Below are 26142 nucleotides of genomic sequence, written 5' to 3' on the forward strand. Positions count from 1 at the left end.
GAGGTGCTTCCAGACTGTTGTTGTGAGGAAAGGGGATTTCTAAAGTTATGCATTTTTTGCACGACTATCCCTAGACACAGCTTATCTGCTTATCTTGAAGTAACCATTTTTTTTCATGGTAGAGGACAGTTCACAGTAGCATCCTTAGTATTGACCATGAGTCACACAAGACCAAAATCTATAACCAGATCCTGTGAGAAGTATTATCGACACAAACTACTTCAAGGAAGTTGTTGTGGATGCTTGAGTTGAGCTATACCTTTTTCACACTACTGAGCCGAGCTGTACTGCATTGGTCCGGTTACGCATCCACCATAAATGCTGGAACTGTGCTAGAAAGGCCAATGTGAAAAGAAAATACCCGAGCCAACACAGTACCGTTCGGGTCGGCACGCTAGCGCGAAAAGGGTTCAAGTCATTGAAATGGGCCTCGACTCTTATGAAAAATGATTGTTTATGATGCCCGGCAAACAATGCTCTCTTTGTATCTCGGCCTCGGGCACCTAATTCTCATGCAGCGTCAAACTGGCAAGTTCACACCACCACACTCCACAGACAAAGACAGAGCCGGCACCAATAAAAGGGACAACAATGAGAACCATCCCAAAGTCTGATCCCTTTGATGGACATTCTATTTGTAGTTCGTCAACCATAAAGGTAACATCCATAGCAGAGCAGTAGATATGGCGTTCTGTTGTACTGCATCAACAGATTGCCAAGAGGAAGACTTGCTGGGCCATAGAGAGAATGAAAAAGCCCGAGCTGCCTGGGTGGAAGTCAGTGGCGTAACTATCGGTGTGTTATTTAACCCTAAATAGTAGCTTGTTTTTGAACTGTTCTGGCATAACTCCTCTGTCCTGTTGCATTAATTAGAGGCCTATCATTGTGACTGATTGTGGTTGCAAGGGATTCACCCGCATTGTAAAAACTCGCTAGCTGGAGGGAGTTTTCTGCTGGAGAGTGTGGAGGAAATAAAGGAGACGGGAAGGTTACGAGAGGGAGGGAGAGAGAGAGAGTTCAGGTTCTTGTCACATCTTGTCATTGGCGTTTATGACAGAGTTCTATGCTCTTCCCAGGATCTCCCATTGAGGGAAAAAAAAAGTAATTCAAGGTGCCTGAAATAAATAACAAAACATTTAAAAGGAAATGTGTCTTTGCTCATATAAACACATTTTCTGTCTTGTGCTGACTTGCATCTCAAAGCCTTTGACGAGGGTGTTCCTGGAAGCAAATCGGATACACACACACACACACACACACACACACACACACACACACACACACACACACACACACACACACACACACACACACACACACACACACACACACACACACACACACACACACACACACACACACACACACACACACACACACACTCTCCCTCTGTCTCCCTAAGCACAGGGTTGTGCTCTTGTCTACGAGCCAGTCGCACTGACGCTCAGATATCCTTAATGTTTTCTTTCTTCTCTTCCTTTTTCTTAGCTCGATCCAACGTGTTCCATTTCAGACACGTTGAAACGGGTGGAAATGATTTATTGTTTGATCTGGTGGACTAAATATTGGCCTCTGCTCTTTCTCATAAAGCAGCTTTATCCTTCTCCTTAGGGCAAAAGTTAAAAGGGGTAATAGTATTACCGTATAGGAACAGGACGCAGCATTATATAAGAAATCAATGTCATTTATCTGAACATGCTCCAAGACGCCATCATCCGGTTTCCTCCTCACAGGAAGCGGGGCAGAAATACGTGAAAGTGGATTTGAATTTCCTATTTCCTCTTTTCGCTCCGTTTTCCCTGCTTTGTTTTGTGGACTGTTAGCTGAAGTGAGAGAGGGGGCCTTTTGGCTAGGTTTGGGTCTTTAACTTGGCTGGGTGATGTCACAGGCGCTGGCACTTACTAACTTTCTCTTTGTGGGTTCTATGATGTTGCCCTTGCTCTGTGTTTGAAGAAAAAAGGGTTCTATGAAGTTGCTCTAACTTTGTTTAAGGAAAAAAAGCAAAGTGTTAAATAAATTTGGTTATGTCACATTTGAGTTTCAATTTGAGAGACTTTTTAATGTTAGTAAATGAAACTTCAGATTTGGTTTCCTATAATACTATACGCTTTCACTTGACTTATTCTCATTATCTTAAACCATGTTCGAGTGGAGAGGGGACATGTGCTTCCCATGTGGTGGCATTTTGTTTTCGTTCGTAAACCATCAACTTTTCCTAAGAATTGACGTGTACCATTACGTAAGTGCAAGACCAAAGCAATTAAAAGGCTTATGAAAAAGCAGGAACCTTTCAAATTGGACTCGTGCCTGTTGTAAAGGTTTCCAGACCTGGCTGCAGGCGAGGTTTAGGCCATTCAGCCACGGGTAGCGATTCAGATGCCAGTGTGCTCATGGCTCACTGGATAAATTTGACCTTTTCACCCATTGGGACATTGGCAGTCCTCTAATCTGGACTTCCTAACCTGTTTGTGTGGTTCAAAGTCTAGTGCTTGGGAGGACAATTGATATCGGAAATGTATTTGGATCTGAACATCTCAGCAAACAGAAAAGTACAATACTATCAAGCCCTGTTGCACCCGTACATAATGGGCTGGTTTTACAAAACGACTGCGACACTTCAGTCAGATACGGCCTAGATGGTAGGATAAGGTTAATTTGACTATAATGTCAGTAATAAGATTGTACATTAAACTGACTGCAAGTTAAAATCAAGTATGAATACATTAATATTTATTTCACCAGGTCCAGTGTTTCTGTAAATGTTGAACATTTTTGACGTTTTTATGATAGAATTATTCAACAAAACATCACTCATTCATGCTAGTGGCCTTGTGACCAAGATCTAAATAGTGCTAACCTAAACTTGCCCTCAGCTCCCCCTTACTTCTCTCTCATTTCCTCGTCCTCCTACCACCTCTAGCTTGACCTTAAGAACAATATCTCAAAGGCTTCAAAGCAGGTGACGAATTCCAGAACACTTCACTAGCCGCAGAGCATCCAGATTGACCAAGAATGTCCTCTAGCTCCACTAAATGGGTGTAAGACCGACAGAAGACATGTGATTTCCTTCCTTGTTTAAAAAGCCTGTTTAGTCTGTCTGTGCTCTGTGACGGAAAGTACACAGACACAAGTAAACAACATGCACACATTTTACATGCCACTGACGTCTTGTCACAATTCACATCAATGAGGGCAAAACATATCTCTGTGGATATTTGGCCAGGATTTACAAAGAGAATACGATTCCAACTGAATGTCTTGAAATGGGATCCGTGGGTGGAGGAAAGGAAGGCAGCTCCACCTCTGTACTGATCCATTAATCACCACTTTGGTTCGATAGCTAGTCTGTGTGAGTGACAGTAACCCTGTCTCCACTGTAAGTGCACCTCTTTAAGGTCTTAAATCACCCTGTGCTGCCATCGTTAGGCCTCATGTCAGAGCCAGTGGCATGTGTTCATGGATGCCAAGGGAAGTCAGGCCCCTCCCAATAAAATAATAATAATTTATCTTTATTCATTTTCCTTCAATTGGCAAGAGGCTGACTCTATCTCACCGGAGAAAGCATCCGAGCGAGCGAAACAGCACTCCTCTGTCTCTGTATGTGTAAGGCATCTATCTGATCCTGACTGGTCAAAAGAGGATACATTATTGCCACCCGTAGCATTTCATGCAAGGGAAGCCAGCGAGCATTTGGCCACCCTTGATCATGTTAAAATAAAATAATAGCCAATCACAGTTGAGTTGAATTGAGTGAGCTCAACTGTGAATGGTCCTAGCGCACCAAAATAAAATTGTGAAAGGAAGCCAGTTTGGATTTGGCTTCCCTCAAATCACATCACATCGAGAGCAATACGTCATTGACAGAAACAACTTGAATTGTTGCATCTGCTGGCTAGCTACTTAGCTAGCTAAAATTGTCCCTCTCCTAAATTAGCCATGGATGGTGATAGGGATTTGGACTTGTGGTTTTACTTAATTCTCACCGTGGCCAATGATTATAACGACAAATCTGATCCAACCATACATTCATACATTGTGCCCCTAGACTGAGAGGATGGAAGTTCAATATGTAGCTAGATGTAGAAGCTAATGTTTACTAGCTAACGTTGCCCATAAAAAGGAAGTTAGGCTAGCTAGAGCGAGCAAGCATTTTAGGCAGGTAGCCCAGGACAACAAAAAATAAAATTGTGTACTGTACAACAGAATCATAGACCGTTTCGTCAACATGAAAGAGAGGAGGATGGCATTGGCATTTCTCTACAAATAGGGTGAGTTAACATGTTTTCTCTACTTGCACGCACACACACACACACACAGAAATCATAACGATGGACAGCCACATCTTATTTAGCTTAAGTTGATTGGACTAAACTGTTTTTGGTATCTTTTAGTTGTCAATGTATTAGACTAAGAGCATAGGTGATTTAAAGGATGTTGAAATGTTGAAGTTGAAATGGTGCTGGAACAGTGGAGGCAGCTCTTGTTTTCTTAGCGACTTATTGTAACTCTCCGTGGTTCTAAATCAATAGTTGTTTAATAGTCCAAACATGTCAGAAACATGACCTTTCTTGACCTTTCTTGACCATGTATATACATATATATATATACTGTTTGTTACATGCAATATGCTTTGTGGTCTTCACCAGACAGAGTTTGCTCTCCGGTTTTGTGATGAAACTAAGGTGTGGTTGAATTTGTTCTGCCACCGTGTCTTCTTATTGTCTCGGCCTTTAGGATTATATATCACTGTAGCAAGGCATGTGAACGAACAGGTTATAGAGCAAACAACACAATTATCACAAGACATAGGCTGTAATATGGGTTTTTTTCTGGCTTGGCTTCGCCAGTTATTTTACCCACGCACCGCTACTGGTCAGGGCATCGTCCTTCATACCAAAATGAGTTGTCAGAAGGGACCCAGAGTTTTTCCCTGGTCAGGTCACGAGGTCAGGAAAAACACCTGACACTAATTGAGGTCAGAACAAAAATGAGACACAGTCGATAGTCACAGTAACGATGCTTGACTGCGGTCAAGGCATAGCTGAGGTTAAACCCTTCCAAGGCGCAGCTCGAAAAGTTAACGAATAAATCAGTGTTTGCGCCATCCAGACGTTAAATGCCACATTAAATGAGGAGAGCGAGGTAGCATGTAGCTGTGACTGAGTCCAACAGCTAAGCTTCATTCCCCCCTTGACTATGTGGTATTGATCTGTCGCTCATGGAAAAGTGCTGGCACTCTGGAAAGTGTGGAAGTGAAGGTTGCTTGGCTGGACCCAGGCAGTGACTCAGGTTTCATGGCCAAGGAAAGAGTCTGACGAGGCCCAGCACCATGACCGCCAAGGACCATGGGCAGGTTGAGCTGAGCTTCCACACTGGCAAAGCTGCTGGACAGCATGAAGCACTAAGACTGGCTCAGTTAATGGAGAGATGTAGCTAGCATCAGACAGGCTAAGCGTGCATGCTAGCGTAGTGCTCACTCGCCTAGAAAGGCTAGCATAGCAGGCTAGCATAGTGCTCACTCTCTCTAGATAAATTGACAGACCGACCACCAAGGCTAGCAAGGCTAGCTACATTATGCTCAACCCATGACATGACTAACGGTTTCTCTTTCTTTTCTGATTTCAGCTCAAGTTCCTGACAGTGATGAGCAGTTTGTTCCTGATTTCCACTCCGAAAACTGTAAGAAAAAAATGCATGTGTCACTGCTAAGAATTCTGTGTGTGTGCGTGAGGGAGAGAGAGAGAAACTTAGGTACGGGGTCAGCGTTGGGATGTTAAGCTGTTCAAGGCTTGGGCGGAGCTACTGTACTTGTCAAAGTTACGGTAATCTTTGCCTGTGAAACAAAGCATTTCCAAGACACATACTTAATACAACCTACTCGTCATGGGTGAATTTGGATGCTACTATTGTCCTCCTCCATCCATTTGCATAGTTATGAAAGCTGAATGGATCGGCTCAGGAAACCAGTAAAAGATCATTCAGAGTCCAGGTACAAAGATTCCCTTTTGTGTATGTCTGAGGTGTAAGAGGGGAAAGCAAATTCCCGTACTACACAACTGCGTGGCTAGTATTTGAATGGGTTTCCCTTTTTGTTGTGTGTATAGACAATGGGGATTCAGGATCTGTAGGGGAGTGTGCGCTTTACAAACAGCGTCCTCCGTGCCCTTTTCATTTAAAGCCATTCATAGAGTTAGGCCCTTTTTACATTGACGAAAGTTGGAGATTCTCGAGAGGAGATTCTCGAGAGGTATCAAAATAAATTGTGAGACAGCTGGGCCACCGGAGACTCTGGGTTCGCGCCCAGGCTCTGTAGTAACCGGTGGTGACAATTGGTAGGGATATCCTTGTCTCATCGCGCACCAGCCACTCCTGTGGCAGGCCGGGCACAGTGCGCGCTAAACCAAGGTTGCCAGGTGCACGGTGTTTCCTCCGACACATTGGTGCGGCTGGCTTCCGGGTTGGATGCGTGCTGTGTTAAGAAGCAGTGCGGCTTGGTTGGGTTGTGTATCGGAGGACGCATGACTTTCAACCTTCGTCTCTCCCGAGCCCATACAGGAGTTGTAGCGAAGAGACAAGATAGTAGCTACTAAAAACAATTGGATACCACGAAATTGGGGAGAAAACGGGGTAAAATTCCCATTATTAATATTTTTTTAAATAAATAAATAAATTGTGAGAATATATACTTATTAATAATGGAATTTAAAGCTGTGAATTGCTCACATCTCGACCGCTAGCTACATTCAGGGGTAGCGCACAAGCAGGGCAGTGTAAACAGAATTGTCTCATTGAGTCCAGCACTCCTACAGTAAAAATCATAATTGCAGAACAATATTTTTGGAACAGCTGAAATGCATAGACATTTTCCTTATATTTGAGACTTGTATTATTGAGTTCTTACCTGAAATTGCAGTAACAGCCTGTTACATTCTACATTTGTAGCCGTAGCTTTAAGAAAAGTAATCTCAACAGTGCTTGGCTACCCTGCACTGAGCCACTTTCCAGGCAGGAAGCCATTTGATCGAGCTATGCAAGCTAGACCTGATCAGCTTCGGAGGAAATTATCAACGTTTTAGTCGCAATTTGTGTTTACCTCATATAATGACTTCCATGGTGTTGATTAAATGAAGCCTGGTTTGTTCTAAGGCAGGGTTATTCAACCAGGGGGTCCGCAAAATAATAATAATAATAATAATGTTTTTATGAATATCGATAGCAACAACAGAATAAACAAATGTAGAATTCAATACATACAGCAGAAAAGCAGAATATCTTCTTTCTAATGATGTCAACTTTTTTTCTTAACTCCTAATATTGAGCAAATTACACAGAGTTTCTACTGTCGTTGGTATTAAACTTACTGGAATATGTGACATAGGTTTTGAAAAACCACCCATGAACATGCTACCACTACGGCAAGTGCTGCTGGTAAGCTTTCTTGACTTGGACATAAATGTTTGCCAACACATGACCAAATTTTTGTTTAACCAGCTAAACAGCTGCTCTTAGCAAAACCGGATTTGGAGTTACCTTTCTAGCTAATAGGCTATGTTAACGTTTACACTTCCTCTTCCAATTATAACGTGGGGAGATCAGAACAATTAAACCATTTTTTTAAACCAAATCTATTAATTTTAAAACATTGATTACCTCTCTCCTTGTCATTATCATTCTCACCTGAGGATAAGACAAGATGTGAAAATGATTTTTTGCAAACATATGATGGGGGACCCTGGGTTTTTGCCTGGGGTGTGGGGTTCCCTGGGCAAGAGAAGGTTGAAGAGGGAGTTTTAAGGGAACTTTAATAAGCTGATATTGTCATGTAGAACTAAGAGCTAGCAATCTAGCTATGGTTCAGCATTCAGCTAACTGGCTAACGTTAGTAGCTAGCTATAATGATGTAGATAGCTAATGAGAATACAGAAATGATTTTGTTTAGCTTGCTTCCTAGCCAGCTCTATACAATACTATGAATGACACTGTATGATAATGCTACTGTATTTTATATTCGTATGAGACAGGTAAACGTTCATGTTTGATATGCTAACATTACTAGCTAGTGGTAGCTTAGCTAACTGTGCTATTGTCTTACGTGCTAGGTACATTTAATGTGTGTACGAACAAGAAAATAAACCCTTTAATTGTCTGCACATGCTTGTGAATTGTTGCATTATTCAAGAGAGTAATATGCTCTGGTTGCATTATTGAAGAGTGTAATATGCTAGGGTTGCATCATTTAAGAGTGTAGCTAATATGTTTTAACTAAATGAAGAGTTGCTTGCATTGTTGAATAGTTTGCATGCTTACTGGCTAGTGTCTACTGTGATATTTATGGTACATTTGAAGCTAAAAAGCAAGAATGTCACATTTCCAGCCATGTCGAAAGGTAAAGCAAGGATGTAATGTAAATTGAAAAATCTAAATACACTACATAGCCAGCAATATGTGGACACCTGCTCTTCGAACATCTCATTCGAAAATCATGGGCATTAATATGGTGTTGGTCCCCCCCCCCTTTCTGCTATAACAGTCTCCACTCTTCTGGGAAGCCTTTCCACTAGATGTTGGAACATTGCTGCAGGGACCTGCTTCCATTCAGCCACAAGAGCATTAGTGAGGTCGGGCACTGATGTTGGGCGATTAGGCCTGGCTCGCTGTTGCTATTCCAATTCATCCCAAAGGTATTCGATGGTGTGGAGGTCAGGGCTCAGTGCAGGCCAGTCAAGTCCTTCCACACCGATCTCGACAAACTAATTCTGTATGGACCTTGCTTTGTGCACGGGGGCATTGTCATTCTGAAACAGGAAAGGTTCTTCCCCAAACTGTTGCCACAAAGTTGGAAGTACAGAATTAGTCTAGAATGGCTTTGTATGCTTTAGCGTTTCCCTCTACTGGAACTAAGAGTCCTAACCCGGACCATTATTCCTCCTCCACCAAACTTTAGTTGGCACTGCATTTAACCACTTTGCGGCTGAGCCGTTGTTGCTCCTAGACGTTTCCAATTCACAATAACAGCATTTACTGTTGACCGGGGCAGCTCTTTCAGGGCATAAATTTGACTAACTGACTTGTTGAAAATGTGGCATCCTATGACTGTGCCACGTTGAAAGTCACTGAGCTCTTCAGTATGGACCATACGACTGCCAATGTTTGTCTATGGAGATTGTATGGCTGTGGGATTTTATACACCTATCAGGACCGGGTGTGGCTGAAATAGCCGAATCCACTGATTTGAAGGGGTGTCCACATGTTTTTGGCCATGTAGTGTATCTTCACCAGTCCGCTCCTCAGACTCTCTTCCAATTTTCGTCAATCTGAATAGGCCCTTATGGGTGAGTCCGTTCAAAATGATGACGAAGAGGACATTGGTATATTTAACATAATTTTTTTATGCAGAATTAACATAGCAATTTCAATGGATAAAGTCTAAATGAAATGTTTTGAACATAATTTAAACCTGAAAATAAGTCAGAAGTTGTACAGTGTGAAACTTAGCAACGGAGTTCCCCCTGGCCCTGCTCAAAACCCATTAGCCCCAGTGACACATGCCCAGTGAAACATATTGTTCCTGTCTGTGGAACAACAATGAGGAGGAGGAAGTGGCGATGAACCCTAGGGCATGCAAGGGTCATGTCTACTTAACCCTAGGCTAACCCAGCCAATCACTGCCAGCTTGCTGCCCATGGTTGACCCTGGTATGATCCGTAGGGTCATTGGGGATTCACTTTGACAGGCAGCTCACTTATATGCAGTAGTCTGAGAAGAGATGGGCTCAGGTTGACAGACAGCACTCCTGCTAGCTCCTGCTGTTCGTACTCAATGGCCAGAACACTCTTTTGGGCTTCTCTATTCAACATGATGTGATGGGAAGCTCCAAGTAGACAGGCTGCCATTGACATAAAGATATTCTTCTACGTGTTTGTGGTTGCGACTGGTAGCGAGTCTATTGAAGCCCCCTGCGGGTTAAATGAAAGCCTTGTCTGTTCCCATACCCGGTTATGCATTATTCCATCGAACTCATCACTCTTCAGCCTTGTAATATAGTTCTAAACAGGTGAGTCAGATGTTATGGTAACTCAGAGTACAGGGCGCAAAGCTGGCAAACAAAGTCCTAACGTTTTCTGGAGGCCGTATTGAAAAGGCGCCACAGCAAATCAAAAGTTGTTTTCTGAGTCAGGTTGTTACCTGTATGGGTGTGGAAGATAGAGGGAAAGGGAGGGAGAATGACAGAGAGAGCGAGAGGGATGAAGAGAGTAAAAACAGAGCGCCAGGCTTTGGGACACTGGAATGCTAGATGAAGGAGATGGGAGGAGGGGGGGACAATAAGTTATTGTGCAATACCTGCACATCTGGTAAATCTATCTGTTCCCCTTCTCCCTCAATAACAGATAACAAGCATGCTCTGTCTGCAGAGTTCCACTGAGGGAAGGTTATGTAAACACATGTCCTTTACCTCTGAATTATACTGTGTATTTGATGGAACTTGACCTTCAAGCTTTAATACAATACATGTGTGTTCCTTAATATATGATTCACCGAATACCGTTATGAAATGAAGTAAATTCTAAAGACGGGGATGACTTTCAGCTCGTGATACCTAAAAGGGAGGAGGTATGTTGCCTTTTGGGGGTTTGACAAATCCCCCTATCTGATCTGTAATGAGGCTGTTGGATACTGACAGGCCCATTTGTTTTCAGTGTGTCTGGCTGCAGGGAGGGAACTCAGTCGATTGTCAAACAAATCTTCCACACGCTGACTGTTTACTTAGTTTCTACATTTGAATGTTTTTAGAATTGTCTAAGAGAGAATAAATAAGCCATTGATAAATGTGTTGTTACTGAAATAGAAATTGTGTGGCAAGTAAGAGTTCTTTGGGTTCCGTTCGATGGAGAGCAGCCCAACAGACACATCCCATTCATACATTTTCTCCTGAGTGTAAGAGGAAGCGTGTCTCCCCCTCTCCCCATTCATAAAAAAAGTGCTACAGTACTACGTTACCCCCTTTGTGACCCCCCTCTCTACGAGTGGATTCTCTGACCCCTCCCTCTTCCTGCCTCTGTACAAACTAAGCTGAGTTTTAAATCTGGACACCCCTAACTACCCCCCTCCCTCTCTCTCTCTCCTTTCCTCCCTTCTACCCTCTCTCTTTCTCTACACATTGAGTGTTCCAAGATGTGAGCTGATCCAGTCATTTCGGAGCTGTGTGGGCCGATTGTTTAGTTTTGGGCCTTGTAGTAATTATATAGGAAGTTGTGGCTGTAGATGCCGTTCTAGTCTTTTAGAGAGAAAAGGGGAAACAGAGAGAGAGAATGGAAAGAGAAAGAAAGAGATAGGGAGTGCAGTTGAGTGCGAACGCTCACAGCAGTTTGTCTCATCGGTAGGAAGCATTCTGCCTCGACATTCATTTTCAACCTTCTCTCTTGTTTGTGTTGTTGTGTTCCCCTGCTCACTCATTCGTTCAGAGCTGGCCCAATCAGTCCCCATTTGGTGCAGAGGGAGAGTAAATTGGTGAGTCTCTCCCTCTGCTCTCTCTCTACTCAAACGAAAAGAAATATGCAGCCCAGTGTTCTCAACTTTCCAAAATACAGCTGCTATGCAACAAGTCTGCAAAAACATCCAGGTGACTGCCAGATATGCATGGATACCATTCGCCCCGGGAGGACGATTCCTCTTCAATGTGTATGCGTCCATGCGTGCGTGTGGTTATATGAGTGAATAGGTCATTTCTCTCTACAAACACACATGCATCCTGCCCATGCATCCTACACATGGTACGCACACACACATACACACTACGCACACACACATACACACACACATACACACTTCAGCCCCACAGTTTTATGAATGGGCTGGTTGTGAGAGACTGGCTGAAGCAGCACATTGGGTCAAGGAGAGGGAATCTCAATTCATGAATTGGAGGGCCGTTATTCTACGACTAACACTACAAAAAGAGAGGGAGAACAATGCTTTATCTCTTTACATTTGGTTTCTGCTCATGCAATCCCTTAAAGATATTTTCCAAAAAGTGTCTTATGTCTTCTCGATGTAGGGATTTGAAAGAATCAACAGTTGTTTTCCCTCTTGTAATGCACATACTAACATAATACTTTTGCCACATAATACTCACTAAAAACGGGATTCTATGGATGGAGTAAATGTTGATTCAGACCAGTCCTGCAGACCAGGGACTGTATATGTAGAGATTTGAGCCAGCTCTAGCGGAGTGTCAGCTCAACCTTCTGAATGGGCAGTAGTGTGTTTTTTTATTACAGAAGGGGGGTGTTGCATGTACGGGGAGAGAAAGGGGGGACTCGAGGAACTGCTGTGCTTGTCCGCAGCTGGAGTGTTTTCTCTTTCTAAGGTGAGAACAGGGGAGAACAAGGAGGGGCAGATACAGGCAGGGATGAGGCCTAAAAATAACAGGCCAGTTAGTTCCACGTTGAGCAATAATACATGACTGACGAGAAACAAGGAGGGCACGTCAGCAAAGCACACATGGCATCACAAAATAGCACCAGCGTTAATTGGTGAGGCAAGGCAGGCAGCTATAGAGCTATACCTCCATTTTCTCTTCTTGACTGAGTCACTCATACCTGGGTGCTGTTCAATAGGTAGAAAACGCTTTGAAAAGACGTGAAAGTGGGACCTGCACCTGAACTTAAGAACACCAGTAAGAACACAGATCTTCTATGTGTCTTACTAAACATGACCCTGGTTTTCTCATTGTTTACAACCGCCACATGTGACTTTTAAGACGGGATAATAATAATAATAATAATATATGCCATTTAGCAGACGCTTTTATCCAAAGCGACTTACAGTCATGTGTGCATACATTCTACGTATGGGTGGTCCCGGGAATCGAACCCACTACCCTGGCGTTACAAGCGCCATGCTCTACCAACTGTGCTACAGAAGGACCACGATGGCTGATGGCTGAGGCTGTGGTCTTGCTGTAGTGACTTGCTGACAGAGGACAGGACGTGTGTGTGGAGTGAACCTAGTAGCGCTGTATTGATCCTAAAGATTCCCCAGACGGGGGAGGAAGAGTGGGAGGCGGAGGGATAGATGAAAGGATAAAGTGTGGATAAATCAGGAAAGGGGAGAGAGAGAGGAAGAGAGATAGAGGAAGAAATAGAGAGATTGAAGGGAGCGATAGGGCGAGAGGATCTGTGGACGTGGCATGTGCTCTGATAATTACAGGGAGGTGTCCGGCCAGACTTTCTACTAGGACTTGATGGGAACAGTAGTGCAGCACGTGTTCTATATCTCCAGTCAAGATAAGCCTGGTCTGCCCCCATATCTCCTCCCCTCCCCATCCCCTCCCCTCCCTCACTTCAGCACTAGACGGATATCAGCCAGGTCACTGGGAGCTCATTATATCATTTCGGTAATGGCAGGGGGGGGCGGGAATCGATCGGCACATTAAACATTAAGAGGGGGCAGCTATATTGGGGACTGAGGGATCGAGAGTGAAGAGTCAATATTGTGCCACATTAATCACACCCCTTGCTTTCTGCCATGGAACGTCCCGCTCGCTGCCCATGTCCTGGGATGGGGATGTATTGTATTGTGTCCACTAAACAGCAATGGGGGAGAAAGATTTATAGACGGTCAATGGCCATTCATAAAATAGCACCGCAACGCACTGGGGATGAAATGGACAATGGATGAAGTGTGATTAATCTAAATGTTTAAAGGGATACAGGTCATGTTTTTTTTGTCAATAGGAAGCCAATGGCCAACTTTGATTCAACTTAGATTTCAGTGTAGCCACGTAAACTTTGATGTCGTTATTTACCACGCTATTATCCACAACACGTCCTGTTGTCAGTGCTAATCGCTATTAGGTTCCTTCATCGAGAAGAGGCGAAGTAGGTTAAGGGATCATTCTGGTGGAAGAGCTGCCTTTTTCTAAATCCTGTGTCCACTCCTCCTTGTCTTGACCACAGGATGGACAAGACAGTCACATGCACACACACATTCTGATTCACGGTACCGTCTCTTCACTAGCTACTCCTGAACTGTTCCAGTTTCTCATGCAGGTTCTACAGTCATATTGTCCTAAGGATATGTAGAGTATGCTGCAGTCATTGGCGGGTGACATCATTTCATTTCAAATATTAAGCACACGGGATATGAAAAAGGAAGTTCCACGGTCAAAAAAAGGCAACCTGACAAAAAGTTAAAATGATCGAGAAGTAAGAAGTGAAACTTGGATGATTGAACTCCATACTCTGGTCACATGAACTGGGTTTCGTTCAAGTCCGCCACATCCTCTTACCCAAAACAACATCAAGCTACACCCAATAATATGAAACCAAAAATACATTGAACACTTCCGTTTCTCTTAAAGCGTCTTGATATCTCTCACATAGTTAATCGGTTTTGAAGCAAACAAAGCCAAGGGAGATAAAGGGACCCGCCACTTCGCTTTACCTTCCAATTGCTTCCTGTTGATACTTCAGTACTGTCTATCTATCGTGTCAGGCTCATTTGGCAGGTATCTGACAACAATCCTTTAAATATTCAAGGAAGTCAAGTCGTAAAAACAATATCTGATCAGAATGGGGGACCCGTAAATCAGATAGGAGAAACGAATGGTTAAATGGACCAAGCTTTGGATTTTAAAGATGCCGAGTTGTCAGTTTGCCCATTGCTCTCTCTGCTCTTTCTGATTGTGCATTGACCTGAGAAGCACACATGTCCAGCACATGTTTCCATGTGCCAGTGGAGTAGCTGCTGGATTGTCTCTCTAGTCTCTCTAATGGTGTGGAACACATTGAATCGTCGTCGTTGACTCGCCATCCCACTGGATTTTCCACTGAACAAAAATATAAACTAAACATGTAAAGTGTTGGTCCCATGTTTCATGAGCTGAAATAAAAGATCCCAAATCAAATCAAATTTTATTTGTCACATACACATGGTTAGCAGATGTTAATGCGAGTGTAGCGAAATGCTTGTGCTTCTAGTTCCGACAATGCAGTGATAACCAATAACACGTAAAAAAACAAAAAACTGCATAGTTTCCTAGGAACGCGAAGCGAGGCGGCCATCTCAGTCGGCGCCGGAAGTCAATACTTCCGGCGCCAGACTGAAATGTTCCATAAGCACAAATTTCTCTCAAATGTTGGGCAGAAATTTGTTTACATCCCTGTTAGTGAGCATTTCTCCTTTGCCAAGATAATCCATCCACCTGACAGGTGTGGCATATCAAGAAGCTGATTAAACAACATGATCATTACACAGATGCACCTTGTTCTGGGGACAATAACAGGCCATTCTGAAATGTGCAGTTTTGTCACACAACACAATGACACAGATGTTTCAAGTTTTGAGGGAGAGTGCAATTGGCATGCTGACCGCAGGAATGTCCACCAGAGCTGTTGCCAGAAAACTGAATGTTGATTTCTCTACCATAAGCCGCTTCCAATGTCGTTTTAGAGAATTTGGCAGTACGTCCAACAGGTCTCACAACCGCAGACAACGTGTATGTCATTGTGTGGGTGAGAGGTTTGATGATGTCAGCTTTGTGAACAGAGTGCCCCACCATGGCAGGGGTGGGGTCATAGTATAGGCAGGCATAAGCTACAGAAAATGAACACAATTGCATCTTATCGATGGCAATTTGAATGCTTAGAGATACCGTGACGAGATACTATGCCATTCATCCTCTGCCATCACCACATGTTTCAGCTTGATAATGCACAGCCCCATGTTGCAAGGATCTGTACACAATTCCTGGAAGCTGAAAATGTCCAAGTTCTTCCATGGCCTGCATACTCACCAGACCTATTGAGCATGTTTAGGATGCTCTGGATTGATGTGTACAACAGTATGTTCCACCAACTTCACACAGCTATTGAAGAGGAGTGGGACAACAATCCACAAGGCCACAATCAACAGCCTGATCAACTCTATGGGAAATAAATGTGTTGCCCTGAATGAAACAAATGGTAGTCACACAAGATATGACTGGTTTTCTGACCCACGACCCTATTTTTCTTTTTTATCTATCTGTGACCAATAGATGTTTATCTATATTCCCAGTCAAGTGCAATCCATAGATTAGGGCCTAATGAATGTGTTTCAATTGACTGATTTACTTATATAAACTGTATCTCAGTCAAATCTTTGAAATTGTTGCATGTTGCGATTTATATTTTTGTTCAGTATACATTATACACACAGTACTTTCAATGTGTGGGCCAACATACTTGGAATTAAAATGTCAGCGTTTAAATTTCACCTAAATGTTTACAGGGAGTGAAATTGAGTGCCATTATTCTGTACTTGATAGGGTTGAAAGTTACAGCAGTGGCAACAAGCCCAAGTTGAAGGTAAGAATCACTTCAACAAAAAAGGTGCCAGAATTAGGTGTAGGTGAAGCAGCATATGTTGATATATTTTCACCTTTGCCATCATAACATATAAAACTATTGTTGAGCCAGTCCACAAAGTCAGAGAGAAGAATGCTATATAACATATCTCAGAAATCCATTTAGTTCCTTTCAAAACCTTTAGAGCCATTGTGATATTATAATCCTTGTTGTTTTTATTGATCTGTCAACGTTGGGATCAATTGGCCAGTGGGGGACCAGGTCTCTCTCTCTCTCTCTCTCTCTGGCTTTTTAGAAAGAGTCATGCACTAAATGCAAGAAATGCCATATCATTAACATTCAAGGAAAAGTCCTGTGACAGTTGAAATACACCTACAATCATTCTCATGGTTTACCTATGGCAGTAGTTTGCAATACTATTCACCCTATTTGACATTGCCCCCCTCCCCCACACCGTGGGCCAAACATTTTAGTGCCCCCCTTGACGGTGAAAATACAAATGTTTTTAAAGTAATTTCCTGCAATTCTACACATTTTACCATGACTTATACCATGTTAATTATATTTAGGTGAGAGGGACTAAACAAATCAATAGTGGCTCCCTAGAGGTCAGGGCCCCTGGGCATGTGACCAGTCGGTATTCAGCCATGATTGCAGCAAGTTTAGATAGCTGGCTAGACTAATTTACCAATCTAAAAATTGTTAGCTAAAATGGCTAATTGAGTGACTTCCAGTGACTGGCATTGCTGACTACTGGTGCACAACCAAATGTCGAACTTGTGTATTCTACTATTCTAACTCTCAACAGTAAGTTGAGTTTTGGGGGGCCCTAGGGGGGTGACCGCTTCTGTCGCTTGTGCCTGGAATCGGCCCTGAACCAGAATCACTGGGAAGCTCACTGGCTGGCTGGCGGGTACAGAAGCTGTCACGGCCTGCAGACTTCCAGAGACTTCCCATCCTAGAGATAAACACCCCAATGTAAAGTTCTCCAGATCCTCTCTCACTTCAGGTTTAAATTCCCCTAGAGGAGAACCTTTAATGGTAGGAAATGCTCTGTATAAAATAAACGGAGAAGTTTACAGGGGAGGGGAGTTTCCTACCTGGCATTCAATCCTGGCTGCCACTTGTTTGATCATTGCCATTAGCTACCAAGCTATGATTGGAATCCTGAACAAACTGAAGATCACACGAGGATAGTGAGACGAGATCGATACCCTATTTCTTTTATTCTTTCTTGATACTTTACGTTTTCAACTTGAAGTCTCTTGATGATGCAACACTCTGAACCCTGAATTCCTCTTTGCGTTACACAATGTAGTAGCATGGCTATGACTAGGTATTTCTTTAGCACTTCCTGTCTTAAGCCTCAGAGCTATGTCCCATTTCAGACGAGCTTCGGGCGGCTCCTCAGTCCTGAGAAGTTCCTATTAGTACCCCCATGTGTTCCAGCTGAGCACCCTTTTGTGAGGGCGGGGAGGGGGTGTGGTGGAGTGTTGAAGGGGTTGGAGGTCTTCGGTCCTGACATTTTGTTTGTGGTGGGTGTTGACTGAATAGTGCCCCCCTTCCATAATAATCCTGCCACTTCCTGAAGCACTCAACCATGACCATCACCTTTCACCCTGCATCCTCCCCCAAGGCTTTCACCATTTACATATGTAAAGTCCTCCTGCTCCTCCCTCCACCCCCCACCCCAACCTACAGGGGTAGTCAGAATGAGAGTGAATGGTGAGACACGAAGAGAAAGCATAAATCGAAAGGTTGGAAGGGGAAAAAAAACTAATCAGAAAGAGGAGGAAACACAAGATGAAAAAATGTTTAACTTTCACCTTGTGTTTCAAATATTAAGAGAGGACACACGCATCCCCTCTCTGCTTTAACTGAACACTTCTCTAGGCCATTATACAGTACATTATGTTCACACCTCCTTAGAAAAAAACCTCCTTGAAGTAAAATATGAGGATCTTGGAGAAAAATTGATGCAACTACTAAACAGGGCTGTAGAGAGAGAAACCGGAGCCTGTAAACTGGGGTCAAATGTCCCAAAATGAAACCAGCAGGGAAGGGCAATGCTGTCCAAACTGTTTATATGATTGCCACTACTTTATAAACTTTGGCGGCAAATTTGATATAATTTGAACTGGATTAACCTCAATAATGTACGTTTTTTCCAAGATTTGTAAAACCATCATTTGTTTAAACCGTTTTCAAACCGCACATTTTAGGAATCAACCTTTTTCTATTTGAAATAAATCATAATTTTTCTGTCGTGTCATTCATTTAAGATACTCTTTGGAGAGGTCGAGTTTCAGAAGTTTTGGGCAGGGACTCTGCTGTCCTAGCTTCAGGGGGAAGCTGGTGCCACCATTGCGGTGCCAGGCCAGAGAAGATATCAAATACAACTGAAACAATTCATATGCTCAAATTTTGGGATATTTCTATAGGCATCAAGGGATGGAGACTAATCCAATGTCTCCCATCCTTTGATCCTGGGCTTGATAAATCATTTGATCCATTAGGGCTTCGTTAACGGGGAAGTCAGCCAACTTCTGCTAATTGAGGAAGCGTGCCAGACAACAACAGCAGCAATCACACACACTCACAGCCATCCCGTGCTCATTTACAAGAGCAATTAATATTGTAGATCCTGACAGACAAATCTCCACCAATTCACCATTGAACAGTGCTGTGCTTCATTCTCAAACAGTGACCCATGCTCTTGGCTTGATGCTGTTCGGAGAAGTATGCAGGTTCTGAAATTAAACATGTTCTGAGGCTGTCCTCAGAAGTGGGGCCACATCAAAAGGCAATATGTCTGCCAATCATATTAGCTGCTCCACGTGGGCTGCATTGTGGCTGGACTTGTTTACAGTACACACTACACACCATGGATTCTTTGCCATTCATGAGTGTGGCACAAAGTGAGAGGGTCAGTATATGAGGCAACACACATCCCACACTCTCATAGACGTATTCGAAAGTCAGTCATGTGCCGCCCTGGGTATTAAGAGAAGTGAAGAGAGCAGAGGGATTTGGAGTGCTGCAATCTTAATGTGTCTGTGTGGGAAATCTGGGTAAATACTTTCTAATCCTTTCTGATCGCACTCTAAAGCCAACACTTCCTCACCTGCCCGGGTTTGTCAAGGAGGGGAGACTAAAATAATAGGATTTCCTCTGTTCTACCAGCTGTCTGTCTTTCTGTCTGTCTGCCTGCCTGTCTTTTTGTCTTTCTTTCTGTCTGTCTGCCTGTCTTTTTGTCTTTCTTTCTGTCTGTCTGCCTGCCTGCCTGTCTTTTTGTCTTTCTTTCTGTCTGCCTGTCTTTTTGTCTTTCTTTCTGTCTGCCTGTCTTTTTGTCTTTCTTTCTGTCTGTCTGCCTGCCTGTCTTTTTGTCTTTCTTTCTGTCTGTCTGCCTGCCTGGCTTTTTATCTTTCTTTCTGTCTGTCTGCCTGCCTGTCTTTTTGTCTTTCTTTCTGTCTGTCTGCCTGCCTGGCTTTTTGTCTTTCTGTCTGTCTGCCTGCCTGCCTTTCTGTGTGTCGCTTTCTCTCTCTCTTTCTCAGTCTCTTTCTTTCTGTCTACATTTCTCCCCGATTGTCTCTTTCTTTTGGCCTCTCTCCATTCCTCTCCATTCCTCTCTAGCCTTCTATTCTACTGTGTTGCTCTCTTTGAATAGCTGTAGAAGTTCCTTTCGCAGCCTTTTACAGTCAGTCGCTGCATTTTTTCTCCTCCCTTTTTGTGAATGGGATACAGACAGTACGTAATTACCTGGTCTCGGGTTTCAGCGGGGCCTGTTCTGTCAGCACCACACCCACTGCAGTCACACACAGTGCGCACACACACACACGCACGCGCACGCACACACACACACACACACACACACACACACACACACACACACACACACACACACACACACACACACACACACACACACACACACACCAGCTGGAAGTGCACAGCTGCTGCTGTTTACCCTCTCAGGGCCAGAAAAACATCCTGTGCTGTACAGTCGGTGAAAACCTCCCCTCACATAATAAACACATTCTCGGCACAGTTTGAAGCCCCACTTTTGGTGATTTGTGTGGCCTTTTAGACAAAGGTCCTCACCAAGAGAGGAGCTTGATAGACAGTAGACATCTTAGGTGGAGTTTGGATTGGACACGAAAAGAAATATAGACTGTGCAGAAAAGAAGCGTCTAACAAACAGCTCAGAACGTTTGCAAACGAAGAACTAAACCAAGACAAAACATTTGTATCTAGCCATTTCCCTTTGGAAAAGAACGTTCTTAACTGAAATACCAAAAATGATATAACATTGTCTGCCAAGGAAATAAAGAATGTATTACGTCTCAGTCAAACATCATGCTGACCAAAGTGTTACATTGCCTTTTGCTCGTCTAAAGACAGTGTCTTGGCCAGTGTCGTTGTTTTAGGTTTGGCCTGACTTTGTGTTGGTACATAGGATGTTATGGCTGGTGTTGTGTCTGGAGGAGAGGACAGAAAGTGGGCGAGGACACCAACGGCTTCCAAATGAACTGCAGGAATGTGTGTACGCACATGTTATACGTGTGTTTAGATGTGTCTGTCTGCGTCCCTTGTTTTCAGTTGACTGTCACTTGAGTGTTCTGGCTCCGTATTAGAGATTCCTGTGTGGATCAGGAGTATTTGCTTAGCCTTTGAGCTTGACAACACCACAGAGGGGGAAAAGAAAATGATCCATGTGCGCCAACCTCCTTTTCGGGTCTCTGTTTCTTCTACAGCAGTGGCATTCCACAGCCCGCCAGTCACCATCAAGAAGGAGCCACAGAGCCCAGGTTCCGACCCCAGCCAATCCTGTAGCCACAAGCAGACCTTCACCTACCCCAATGGAGAGCAGTGCCCTTATGCCAGGTACCCATGTCAGCACAACGGTGGCAAGAAAAAGTATGTGAACCCTTTGGAATGACCTGGATTTCTGCATAAATTAGTCATCACATTTGATCTGATCTTCATCCAAGTCACAACAACAGACAAACACAGTGTGCATAATCTAATAGCACACACATTATTATAGTTTTCTTGTCTATTGTTGAATACATCATTTAAACATTCACAGTGTAGGTTGGGAAAAGTATGTTAACCCCTATGCTAATGACCTTTACAAAAGCTAATTGGAGTCAGGAGTCAGCTAACTTGGAGTCCAATCAATGAGACGAGATTGGAGATGTTGGTTAGAGCTGCCCTGCCCTATAAAAAACACTCACAACATTTGAGTTTGCTATTCACAAGAAGCATTGCCTGATGTGAACCATGCCTCGAACAAAAGAGAACTCAGAAGACCTAAGATGAAGAATTGTTGACTTGCATAAAGCTGTAAAGTGTTACAAAAGTATCTCTAGAAGACTTGATGTTCATCAGTCCACGGTAAGACAAATTGTCTATAAATGGAGAAAGTTCAGCGCTGTTGCTACTCTCCCTAGGAGTGGCTTCAAGAGCACAGAGCAGAATTCTCAATGAGGTTAAGTAGAATCCTAGAGTGTCAGCTAAAAGGAGTTACAGAAATCTCTGGAACATGCTAACATCTCTGTTGATGAGTCTAAGATACGTAAAACACTAAATAAGAATGGTGTTCATGGAAGGACACCACGGAAGAAGCCACTGCTGTCCAAAAAAACTATTGCTGCACGTCTGAAGTTCGCAAAAGAGCACCTGGATGTTCCACAGCGCTACTGGCAACATATTCTGTGGACAGATGAAACTACAGTTGAGTTGTTTGGAAGGAAGAAACACACGACACTATGTGTGGAGAAAAAAAGGCACAGCACACCAACATCAAAACCTTATCCCAACTGTAAAGTATGGTGGAGGGAGTATTATGGTTTAGGGCTGCAGGGCCTTTCAACAGAAGAAAATGTGCCTTCTGGAGTGGCCCAGTCAGAGTCCTAACCGCAACCTGATTTAAAATGCTGTGGCATGACCTCGAGAGCGGTTCACACGAGACATCCTAAGAATATTGCTGAACTGAAACAGTTTTGTAAAGATGAATGGTCCAAAATTCCTCCTGATTGCTGTACAGGCCTGATCCGCAGCTACAGAAAATGTTTGGTTGAGTTTATTGCTGCCAAAGGAGGGTCAACCAGTTATTAAATCAAAGGGTTCACAAACTTTTCCCACCCTGCACTGTAAATGTTTAAATGATGTACTCAATATAGACAAGAAAAATACAATTATGTGTGTGTTATTAGTTTAAGCACACTATGTTTGTCTATTGTTGTGACTTAGATGAAGATCAGATCAAATTTGATGACCAATTTATGCAAAAATCCAAAGGGTTCACATAGCTGTGTACTCTACAGTGGCAAGACTAATTATGGCCCGTTTACAAACATTTTAGAGTTAGACGGTCCATAGCAAGTCACTAGTCATCCAATTTCAGTCAATTATCAGGCATAAGTCAGTGCGGCAAAGAGAGTGACTAGACCACAAGCTATTGACCACAACGCCAGTATCTACAAAACAGCCATCCTCCATAAGCCCAGTTTGGCTTAATGACCTGTATTATTATTGCTAGGGCCTACTACTGATGCCATGGTAGTGCTCATAAACCACATTGGGATTCATAAACCATGTTTGTGTGTGTTTTTTCCAGTGCCTACGAGCAGAAGAGGGCTCCAGGACCAAATAAGAGCTCCTGCACCCAAGGGACACCCATGTCCCCCATGCAGCACCATTACTCCCCCAAGCAAGTCGGAGGCGCTGGTGGAAGGCCTGACAACATGGCCTACAACATGAACCACCCTGCTGCCTCCCAGCCACTGCCCAGCCACAACAACTACCCCATGAACACCAGGTATTACCCCCTGTACTGTATGAAATACTTAAACTTGTGCCAAAAAAGTGCATGCCTTTGGTGGGTGACAATGTGCTTTGGTGGGTAATAATGTGCTTTTGACACGGATGCTACGCTACAAGACTGTTTTGCTAGCTACCATCATCCAATGGCATTGAGGAGAATACCACCTCAGTCATCGGCTTCATCAATAAGTGCATCAATAAGGGCAATGACAACGTCGTCCCCACAGTGACCATACGTACATATCCCAACCAGAAGCCATGGATTACAGGCAACATCCGCATCGAGCTAAAGGCTAGAGCAGCCGATTTCAAGGAGCAGGACACTAATCCAGACACTTATAAGAAATCCCGCTACGCCCTCAGACAAACCGTCAAACAGGCAAAGCATCAATACAGGATTAAGATTGAATCATACTACACCGGCTCTGACGCTTGTCGGATGTAGCAGTGCTTGAAAACTTTTGCAGACTACAAAGGGAAACCCAGCCGTGAGCTGCCAGTGACGCGAGCCTACCAGATGAGTTAAATACATGTTATGCTCGCTTCAATGCAAGCAAACACTAAAGTATGCATGAGAGCACCAGCTGTTCCGGACGACTGTGTGATAACGCTCTCGGTAGCCGATGTGAGCAATACCTTTAATAAACAGGTCAACATTCACAAAACCGCGGGGCCAGATGGATTACCAAGCATGCATGGACCAACTGGCAAGTGTCTTCACTGCCATTTTCAACCTCTCCCTGACAGAGTCTTTAATACCAACATGTTTCAAGCAGACCACCATAGTCCCTGTGCCCAAGGTAGCAAAGGTAACCTGCCTAAATGATTACCGTCCTGAAGCACTCACATCATGGCTCACATCAACAGCATTATCCCAGATACACTAGACCCACTCCAATTTGCATACCTCCCTAACAGATCCACAGATGACGCAATCTCAATCGCACTCCACACTGGCCTTTCCCACCTGGAAAAAAGGAACAGCTCAGCGTTCAACACAAACCCCTTAGCTTAGTGCTCACAAACTCATCACTAAGCTAAGGACCCTGGGACTAAACACCTTCCTCTGCAACTGGATTCAGGACTCCCTGACGGGCCACCCCCAGGTGGTAAGGGTAGGCAACAACACATTTGCCACACTAATCCTCAGCACTGGTGCCCCTCAGGGGTGTGTGCTTAGTCCCCTCCTGTACTCCCTGTTCACCCACAACTGCGTCGCCAAACACAACTCCAAATCTATCATTACGTTTGCTGATGACACAACAGTGGTAGCCTGATTACCGACAGCGATGAGACAGCCTATAGGGAGGATGTCAGAGACCTGGCAGTGTGGTGCCAGGACAACAACCACTCTCAATATGAGCAAGACAATGGAGCTGATCGTGGACTGCAGGAAAAGGTGGGCCGAACAAGCCCCCATTAACATCGACGGGGTTGTAGTGGAGCGAGTCGAGAGTTTCAAGTTCCTTGGTGTCTACATCACCAATGAACTTTCATCCCCCAAACACACCAAGACAGTCGTGAAGAGGGCACGACAACACAGCTCGTGGTTGCGTTTCCCCCTCAGGAGACTGAAAAGTTTTGGCATGGGTCCCAGATCCTCAAAAAGTTCTACAGCTGTACCATCGAGAGCATCCGGACCGGTTGCATCACCGCCTGGTATGGCAACTGCTCGGCATCTGACCGTAAGGCGCTACAGAGGGTAGTGTGTACGGCCCAGTACATCACTGGGGCCAAGTTTCCTGCCATCCAGGACCTATATCCTAGGCAGTGTCAGAGGAAAGACCAAAAAATGGTCAAAGACTCCAGTCACCGAAGTCATAGACTCTTCTCTCTGCTACCGCACGGCAAGCGGTACCAGAGCGCCAAAAGGCTCCTTAACAGCTTCTACCCCCAAGCCATAAGACTGCTGAACAATTAATCAAATAGCCACCCAGACTATATACATTGACCCCCCACCCACCCATTTGTGTTTACACTACTGCTACTCACTGTTTATTACCTATGCATAGTCACTTTACCCCTACCTACATGTACAAATTACTTTGACTAACCTGTACCCCCGCACATTGACTCGGTACTGGTACTCCCTGTATATAGCCTCGTTATTGTTATTTTATTGTGTTATTTTTTAATTATTTTTTACTTTAGCTTATTTGGTAAATATTTTCTTAACTCTTTCTTGAACTACATTGTTGGTTAAGGGCTTGTAAGTAAGCATTTCACGGTGTTGTATATGGCACATGTGACAAATAAAGTTTGATTTGATACTGATAGTTTTTCATTGCCCTCTCTTCCCTTCTCTCAGTTCCAGGTATCAGGCCCCCTCAGCAGACATGAGCCCCCAAGGGTTCCCCCCCCAAGGGCAGGCCTTCCAGCGAATGCACGCTGCCCCAGCCGGAGGTGGTGGCGGTGGAGGAGGAGGTGGAGGACCGGGTGGAGGTGGTGGTGGTGGCGGGGGTGGCTACCATCGGCAGCACTCAGAACCCTGTCTGCCCTACCTGCAGCAGAGCTTCAAGCAGGAGTATCTGGACCCTCTGTATGAGAGGGCAGCCCACATGGCAGGACAAGGACACGGGCCTGGGCCAGGGCATGGATCAAGGCACCTACCTCACCAACCCCAAAACTCCCACCCCCATCCTCACAGGTTCCCCCCTGCCCACATGATGGTGAAGCAGGAGCCAACTGACTACACCTATGAGCCTGGTGAGTAATTCAATCATGGTGAGCCCGAGAGCAGAATGACAGAGATACAGTATGAGAATGTTTTGAATGGCAGCAATCCCTTTAGTATAAATAGTCTGTTTTTTTTTTGGAGAGAAGCTAATCTCTAATGGAAGTCACTGAGCATCATTCCTCCCTGACAAATCACAACACACCGAACACTGCAAAACATACCCAAACTAATCCTATGTCACTCAAAAGAACACGTAGGCCTTCTGTAGGACGTAGGATGTATACAACCCAA

At 44.0% G+C, this 26142-nt stretch overlaps 1 protein-coding gene across 2 annotated transcripts in view; it reads left to right on the forward strand.

Annotated features, from left to right (window-relative positions):
* Positions 1–26142, forward strand: part of LOC118357639 (ETS translocation variant 4-like) — a 41162-nt gene that overhangs the window by 3281 nt on the left and 11739 nt on the right. Inside the window, exons 4-7 of one of the 2 annotated variants that reach the window (XM_035734959.2) lie at positions 5626–5679; positions 21101–21230; positions 22969–23169; positions 25483–25880. In XM_035734959.2, coding sequence (XP_035590852.1) covers positions 5626–5679; positions 21101–21230; positions 22969–23169; positions 25483–25880 — 783 coding nt within the window. The remainder of the gene's footprint in view (positions 1–5625; positions 5680–21100; positions 21231–22968; positions 23170–25482; positions 25881–26142) is intronic. The other variant, XM_035734960.2, reaches the window with a different exon arrangement.

Source organism: Oncorhynchus keta, chromosome 24, assembly GCF_023373465.1.
Source record: "Oncorhynchus keta strain PuntledgeMale-10-30-2019 chromosome 24, Oket_V2, whole genome shotgun sequence".
Classification (NCBI taxonomy): Eukaryota; Metazoa; Chordata; class Actinopteri; order Salmoniformes; family Salmonidae; genus Oncorhynchus; species Oncorhynchus keta.